The sequence below is a fragment of the Olea europaea genome, unplaced genomic scaffold, assembly GCF_002742605.1.
Source record: "Olea europaea var. sylvestris unplaced genomic scaffold, O_europaea_v1 scaffold2081, whole genome shotgun sequence".
Classification (NCBI taxonomy): Eukaryota; Viridiplantae; Streptophyta; class Magnoliopsida; order Lamiales; family Oleaceae; genus Olea; species Olea europaea.
The window spans coordinates 23,177-31,783 of NW_019238736.1; the positions used below are offsets into that span (position 1 = coordinate 23,177).

At 36.6% G+C, this 8,607-nt stretch overlaps 1 protein-coding gene across 1 annotated transcript; it reads left to right on the forward strand.

Annotated features, from left to right (window-relative positions):
* Positions 1–155: 155 nt before the first annotated feature.
* Positions 156–1,229, forward strand: LOC111380022. Its single transcript, XM_023003483.1, has 4 exons — positions 156–406; positions 572–627; positions 787–830; positions 876–1,229. The coding sequence occupies exons 1-4, from the start codon at positions 156–158 to the stop codon at positions 1,227–1,229; spliced, it is 705 nt and encodes a 234-aa protein (XP_022859251.1).
* The last annotated feature ends 7,378 nt before the right edge of the window (positions 1,230–8,607 follow it).

The window sequence follows — 8,607 nt, forward strand, 5'->3', positions numbered from 1 at the left end:
TGGTAGTGTAATTAGTCTTATTTCATTTCACATACATATAAATGGTCACATATGGTATTTACATAATGAACTTAATGATTGATTTAAGTTTGCAAGCTGATGTTGGACCTGAAAAATGGTCATAAATACATATGCCAACAAATAGGTATTCTACAATGGCATCAAACATTGTGGAATCGATCAACGCGGTCACAAAGGCAGCCAAAAATTACCCTATTGTTTCCCTCCTAGAGTCATTACGACAAACTATACAATCATGGTTTTGTAGACACGGGGATGATGCACATGGAACTTTCACAAAGTTGTCGACTAAGTACGAGAAAGAGATTAGGAAAATGAGCATGGATTTGAGAAACTTGAGGGTAATTTTTTATATTTTAACATTGAGATGTATATGTGACCCAATGTAAGTGTCAGTATCTTGAACTGTAATGTATCAAATCTGATGTGACCTGTTTTGTGATTCTGTGACTTGGTTGGTAAACTAAGTTTGAAGCACCGTATTCTGTTTTATAGCTATCTGTGAATGGAACAAATTTGTGTAACCTGATATATAAATTTGTGGCCTAAGTGATGTGATATGTGATGTAATTGTGTATTCTCTGTCAACTCTATATTCTGATGCATGTCTATCTGTCAAATGAGGTATGGACCGTATATATAACATGCTTCCTGAATCTATGAATGAACTCAAGGATATGAGTCATTCATGCGTGACCGACACGTTGGAGTATATGTGACCTGTATTCAACTACATGTGACCTGACTGTTGTTATATGCACGCAGGTATCTCCTTCAAAGCAGACAGTGTCTTCTGTCAGCAACAAAAGGTTAACGTTTGTCGTCAATAGTGAGCAACGAACATGCACTTGTAGGATCTACAAGTTGATTTGTTACCATGTCCACAAGCTTTGGCTGTAATTGCAAACACAAGAAGAGATCCATATGATTACTGTTCCTATTATTACACAAGAGATGCGTACTTGAATGCATACCAAGATTTTGTATATTCAGTTGGAAATCAAGAGGAATGGACAGTGCCAGAAGTAGTACAGCGAGAAATAGTGTTATCTCCTAACCAAAAGAGGAGTTTTGGAAGACCTACAGAGAAAAGAAAGAGATCATCCAGAGAAGGGAGACCGACGGCAAAATGCGGACGTTGTGAAGGACATGGTCACAACCGTAGGAGATGCTCCAACTTGGCTCCATTACGCCAAAATAACCGATAGAATTACATACAAATATTTCATAGATAGGTGATATTCTTTTAAGGATAATGTTCATTTTAAATAGTTTCTTTAAAGAATGCATTCAGATTGATCAACTTACAGTTAATTGTCCATCAACTTAGGAGTCAGAATAATAATTCTCTGAGATTTGACCATATCTGTAACCTGATACCAGATCTGTGACTTGTGTGCTATGACCAGTAATGTCTGACATACCGTATGAAAAAGTTGCCTGATACACCCTCTTCTGAGTTTCCTCTGAATGCAAAACATTGGGTGGGGTGAATTCAATCCCCAAATCAAATGATGGTGGCTCAAGGAAGAAAAGAAGATCATCACTTGGGTCCATTTTGCCCTTTCCTTTTCTGTCGACGTTTGATTCTACGTTTTCCACCTACATGTTGAATGAAAAATGTCAAAATGAACTATGTTATTTTACAGAAATCTAAAATATCAAGTGACTACCTCCTGAGCTTTTTAGATCCACCAGCCCCATGATTTGCAACTTTTCAAATCTATCAATGTAAGATACTTTTGCGTAGATTGTTTGTTTCTGTATATTTTTATATTCACTAAGTTATGCATGCTTGCTAGTAGACTTTCGGGTTTGACCTAATGAAATGTTAACTCTATTGGATTCTTTATAACGAAATGTGAAATCTTTTGGAAACTCAAAATACTAATAGGTGTCTCGTTTGGTCATCGATATACTCCATATGAAATGTGATATGAATTGTACAAGTTAAATACTCACTCTTACTAGTCGAATATTCACTCTTACAATAATTTTATAGGATAGTTTGGGTTAATTGGATTTGTGTTCTTGATCTCCAACTCCAGGAGCTTCTTTTTGTCCTACTTCATGCTCCCTTATCCTGTCACCAGACAGTCTAATGATCTCGTCCATTGCACTGGATATCATTGTTGACACAAACTCAGATAAAAACTGCATGTTCGCCCGAATATCTATTAGGTCACTTTTAATACAGGCTTGCATTTGAATAATATCATCCATTTTGTTAGTCTTCCCTTCGTTCAAAGATGACATATGTGACTTGATGTCTTCAAGCTCCATCTTCAACACTTTATTATCCGCCTGGAGTTCGGATACTTACACACGCAACACCTTAAAAGCCTGACAAAAATGAATAACTGATTATTATATGTTGCTTGCGACATATCTGTGACCAACCATCAACATACAATGCACATTGGTCTATCTGTGACCTGATGTGTATGAAATGTGACATAGGAAATATTGAAATGTGACCAATGATGGAAATATTGAGAGCTGACTAAAATAACAACTTACGTCATCCCTTTGTGCCCCATGAGATTGTGGCTCCTCTTGAGAATGATGAGCGGCTGTAGGACCTTCAACAACCTGGGATTTTCCAAGGGCGGATGGCTTCTACCGTCATGGAGGAGGAGCAACAAAATCGTCGCCATCATCTGAAGAGTGAGCTTGTCCAATATTACTGTCTATCAACGATAGGAATGATGGAACCGACTTCCCTCTAGTACCGACATCTTCAACAGACCTCTCCGTCCTGCGCTTGGTTCTTCTTCGGCTCTCGGTTGAGGACGTCGGCTAGATCGGCTTGTTGTATTGGACTCCGTTCATTTATGGCATCGCCATTTCACTTTCCAACGGTTCCAAATCATAAATTGCAATACAATATGTTGTTTATATGAATACAAAGTTAAAAATTCAGTATTAATTGCATGACGCTTACTGGAACTTTTCCTTAGGATTGGAGAAGTAGTCGGGTCCTTCCAATTTGACAGTTGATGGTTGCTCATCTGCCATCCAGTTTACAATGCGGGGATGCACCCTCGATATCCTGTGACCACGATCCCTCAAGACTGGGAAAAGTCTCGTATATCCATGCTTGGAAGGCTACAAGCATTCCTCGTAGCCTATAGTGTGGGGTCCTCCTGCTGAGACCATCTCTCAATGCACTCAGAGTAATTTGGAATAGCAGCTTGCCCCATGGAAAACTATTCATTTCATTAAAGTCCTCAACAAAAACAAACAGGAAGTGGTCGACAACCTTCTTGTAGTCACGGGGAAAGAGATAGGCAGTTAGGAAATATAAAACCCCAAACATTGCAACATCATTATCTGGTAAGGCTTCAACCAGATCGAGATCAGGCATTTGGCATGCAGATAGAAATGTGTCCTTCACATCTTCATGTGTGACAGTATCTACTTGTGAAAAGTATTTGGCCTTCAACTTTGAGTGTCTATTTTCAAAAACCTGAGTATTTGTATCGCCTGGACATCTCAATCCTGTGACCAAAAAGAACTCAGATATAGAGAACCTGACGTATCGCCCAGAAACATAAAACCATATTTCTTCCTCATTCGGGTGCTGAACCTGCCTCAGAAGGAAGTAGTGAATCAACCTGTGGTTGAATCACTATTTCATGGCAATCCAGGAAGTGGGCACAGCATGTGCCCCTCAATACCTGTTTTTGGCTTTGGCTTAACTTTGATTATATAGTGGTGAGAATACCCTTGTACACAGAGGTGGTAATCTTGCTAGGAAACCAACTTTTTTAAGGTATTTTAAAGTGGCAGACCTACATAAAGCGTTAATAATAATAAAATTGTTAAGTACATGTACTGTAATTCAGAGATAGTAATGGAAATACATTTAGGTGATATGGTCACATATAGGTTAAATTCAAGTCACAAATATGTAAAATTGGTCACATATGGACATCATATTACTAAAGCACATCATCAGCCATGTTAAAAGTCAGCTCACAGGCATACAAAGTGTTTTCATTCAGGCCACATATTCTCAATAGGTTTCAGTCACATTCTCAACCCTATTAAGAATTGTAAGTAACAACTTTTACATAAATTTTCAAGTGATCATGGGGCCCATTTCATATCCCACCGCGAACCACATGTCNTGGGGTCCTCCTGCTGAGACCATCTCTCAATGCACTCAGAGTAATTTGGAATAGCAGCTTGCCCCATGGAAAACTATTCATTTTATTAAAGTCCTCAACAAAAATAAACAGGAAGTGGTCGACAACCTTCTTGTAGTCACGGGGAAAGAGATAGGCAGTTAGGAAATATAAAACCCCAAACATTGCAACATCATTATCTGGTAAGGCTTCAACCATATCGAGATCAGGCATTTGGCATGCAGATAGAAATGTGTCCTTCACATCTTCATGTGTGACAGTATCTACTTGTGAAAAGTATTTGGCCTTCAACTTTGAGTGTCTATTTTCAAAAACCTGAGTATTTGTATCGCCTGAACATCTCAATCCTGTGACCAAAAAGAACTCAGATATAGAGAACCTGACGTATCGCCCAGAAACATAAAACCATATTTCTTCCTCATTCGGGTGTTGAACCTGCCTCAGAAGGAAGTAGTGAATCAACCTGTGGTTGAATCACTATTTCATGGCAATCCAGGAAGTGGGCACGGCATGTGCCCCTCAATACCTGTTTTTGGCTTTGGCTTAACTTTGATTATATAGTGGTGAGAATACCCTTGTACACAGAGGTGGTAATCTTGCTAGGAAACCAACTTTTTTAAGGTATTTTAAAGTGTCAGACCTACATAAAGCGTTAATAATAATAAAATTGTTAAGTACATGTACTGTAATTCAGAGATAGTAATGGAAATACATTTAGGTGATATGGTCACATATAGGTTAAATTCAAGTCACAAATATGTAAAATTGGTCACATATGGACATCATATTACTAAAGCACATCATCAACCATGTTAAAAGTCAGCTCACAGGCATACAAAGTGTTTTCATTCAGGCCACATATTCTCAATAGGTTTCAGTCACATTCTCAACCCTGTTAAGAATTGTAAGTAACAACTTTTACATAAATTTTCAAGTGATCATGGGGCCCATTTCATATCCCACCGCGAACCACATGTCCTATGAAGCAGAGATCATGCAACATCAAGCTGAGGACACTCTTACCAAATGTTATTAAACATGAGAACCCAGACATATATTTTTCATTTGTTTTTAAATTTGGTTTGGTCTTCAACCATTATAGCCACAACTGTGATGGAAAGCAGTAGATGTATATATGAGTGTCTTTGCATTGAGAATACCTGGTCACATATAGGTGAAATGGTCACACACTTGGTCACATATAGGTGAAATGAACATCGTATGGATAAAAACACATCATCAACCATGTTAACAGTCGGATCACAGGCATACAAAGTCTTTTCACGCAGGTCACATATTCACAACAAACTTCAGTCTGATTCACATATTAAGATCACATTCAGAGCCCAATCCCCATTACAGTAAGGTCACATGCGATCATACCCATATGCATTTACGTTACAGATTCCCAATGTATGCTTATTCGTGAATAGACAACAGATTATTCGTAACATCGAAAATGAAAAATCAAATGAACAAACATTCTACGTTCAAAATGGCAAACCCTACCCCATTCCAATGACGGAACGAAATCAACATATTTCAAGGTTACATATCTTCAATACATCTTCAATACATGTTACCTAACGATTATTCAATCAATACCCGTCACTTAATGTATTAATAGAATATAAAAATCAACATACCATGTTTGATTGGACTTTTCGCAAGGTCACAGACGACACCGCTGACTTTTTCATATGGGATTTCGTTGGGCTTTCCTCGTGCTTCCTCTTTCCTCTCCTTTCTGGCATGGCATGGATGTTTATCGCCTTGGGTTTAGTCATTTTTTTGTCGACCGTAAAATGGGAAGTTTTTTGACAAAGTGAGGGGGTACAGGAAGAATATACTCACTTCGCTTTGGGTATGTGACGAAAATTATTTCCTTGATAGGCCGGAGCGGGATAACAGAATATAAAAATCAACATACCATGTTTGATTGGACTTTTCGCAAGGTCACAGACGACGCCGCTGACTTTTTCATATGGGATTTCGTTGGCCTTTCCTCGTGCTTCCTCTTTCCTCTCCTTTCTGGCATGGCATGGATGTTTATCGCCTTGGGTTTAATCATTTTTTTGTCGACCGTAAAATGGGAGGTTTTTTGACAGAGTGAGGGGGTACAGGAAGAATATACTCACTTCGCTTTGGGTATGTGACGAAAATTATTTCCTTGATAGGCCGGAGCGGGATAACTAACCGGAGATTTCGTGAGGTTCCTAACTGTCGGAGTGGTTTATCACAGATCATGGGGAGAGGTTTGGGACAGTTTCTCTCGTTTGGTAAGAGAATGAAGAAAGATAGATTTGAACCACGTTAACAACGGAACCGCGCATATTTTAAATAATTATTATTATTTTTTTATAATCTAATACTGGATATTTGATTAGAAAAGTTGGGCCCATGATTTATACACAGTGAACTTCAAAACCCTAGCAGGGTGTAATTTCCTCTTTCAACTAGGCACCCGCCAAGCCATTTGAGGCCCATGTTGTTTTTTCGTTTTGAATTCTACCCAAACAAGGTCTCTTCTTCTTGGGCTATTGTTTTGGACATTTTGGAGACTTTTGAGAGGGATATAAATACAACTTATCAACTCTAAGTTAGAGGTGATCAATATACCATTCCATTCATCCCATATTCATCATAAAAATCCATATTTTGGAGTAAAAACTAGGATTTCATTGGAGAGTTCATCTAGGTTCAAGACCAAGCGTGAAGACGGAGTTATACTATTTGATTTTCTTCTTCTTCAATTTATGAATTCCACCTTTTGTATTAGTTTTTGTTACTTTATCATGTTAGGCTAGATTATTTTTGGCACATAGGTTTTCGATGAGCCTTGTATTATGAAAATCTAGCTTTTGAATCTTTTTTTTAATATTAAAGCACATTTTTCAATTATTGAATGGTTGTCATGGATTTATGTTCTCTACAATTATATGCATAATAGTTGGATAAGTTTAGTGGTTTGTTTTACATTCGGAAGATTGAAAAAGTTAGCCATGTTGTCAATCATCGTAGAGTCTAATAGGCTATAGAAATATACCGCTATGTTGTACATGATATTTAAGTGTTAACAACTATACATTATTGTATATTCTCATCCGTCATAGAAATATAGGAGAGTCACATGTGAGGATATGTTTAATTCCACTCGAGAGAGATTGTTAAACAATTTAAGAATATCGATCTTCATAATTGAATCATGTTATCAAATTGTAATGTTCGAGATTAAAAGGGATTGATAAAAGGATTCGGGATCCTAGTGTATTTTTCATCATTATATTTTCATCAAAGTTGCATTAATCACAATCTTAAATTGATTTTAGTTAATACAGGCCTTGTATTCAAAAGTATTAATGTTAGTGACAATTTAGATATAAAAAATTACCAAATTCCATAATTTCGGTTAAGGCTAAGTTAATTTAAACTTGCACTAGTACAATCTTCGTTTGTACAATACTTAGATTCAAAATCCATTTATTTACTTGTTATTGAATCATGCACTAGCAATATTTCAAACAAAATATATTTTCGTGATAAGTTTTTAGTGATGTTGTCAGTGATTGTTACTTTAGTTTGGTTTCAATTTATTTTAGCACTAATTTGAATTTCTACCTATATTCCTGCATTTTTATTATTATTACTTTTCCATTTTAGCTAGTTTTTGCTTTTTCTCCTTTTTCAGAATATAAAAGACCAAAAATAGTAGAATAACATATTGTTGTGGTTGATTTTAACAAAATGCTCGCATGTGACTTCATCATAAGACAACAACAATTGACAGCTGAAAAAGTCGGTGAGGGGATATACTTGTGGCAGATTTCATTATAGGACAATGACTAAGAGATATAAAAGTAGAATGTAAACTTGATGAAACTATCTTAGGTGACTACCTGTTGCATTATTTTTCTCACCAAAATCTAAAGTAGGTGATTTGCCCATGAAATTATTTTTTCCACTAGTTATTAATAAATATCAATTAACATAATAAAGTCCGCTAGCCTTCCAACAAATACAATAAGAGGAGAAGACTTTCTATGAAAATGTCATTGTTTCTTTGCCAAAAGTTTTGGATGTGGACGTTGAACTCGTGAAAATTTCAATAAAAGAAGATAATCATATGGAAAAGGAAGAGTTGATTATAGTAGAGCGAATTGAAAAGACGACATTTAATCATGCTGACCTTACCAATCAATCCTTCGGCTCCAATGATTGCTTAATAATTGATTTTATCATTAACACCAATGAGAGATTTGAAGTTTACATAATGGAGGTCAAATCGGGTGGTGAAGCCAAGCTACATTTTAATAACAATGGCAATGTAAACTTTTATAGAACAAATGAAAATGGGTGCAAGTTCAACAGATACAAGCAAAACAAGGTATCCAAAGCTTTCTTTAAAGTTGCTTAAATGGTCATTACTGTCCAAAGT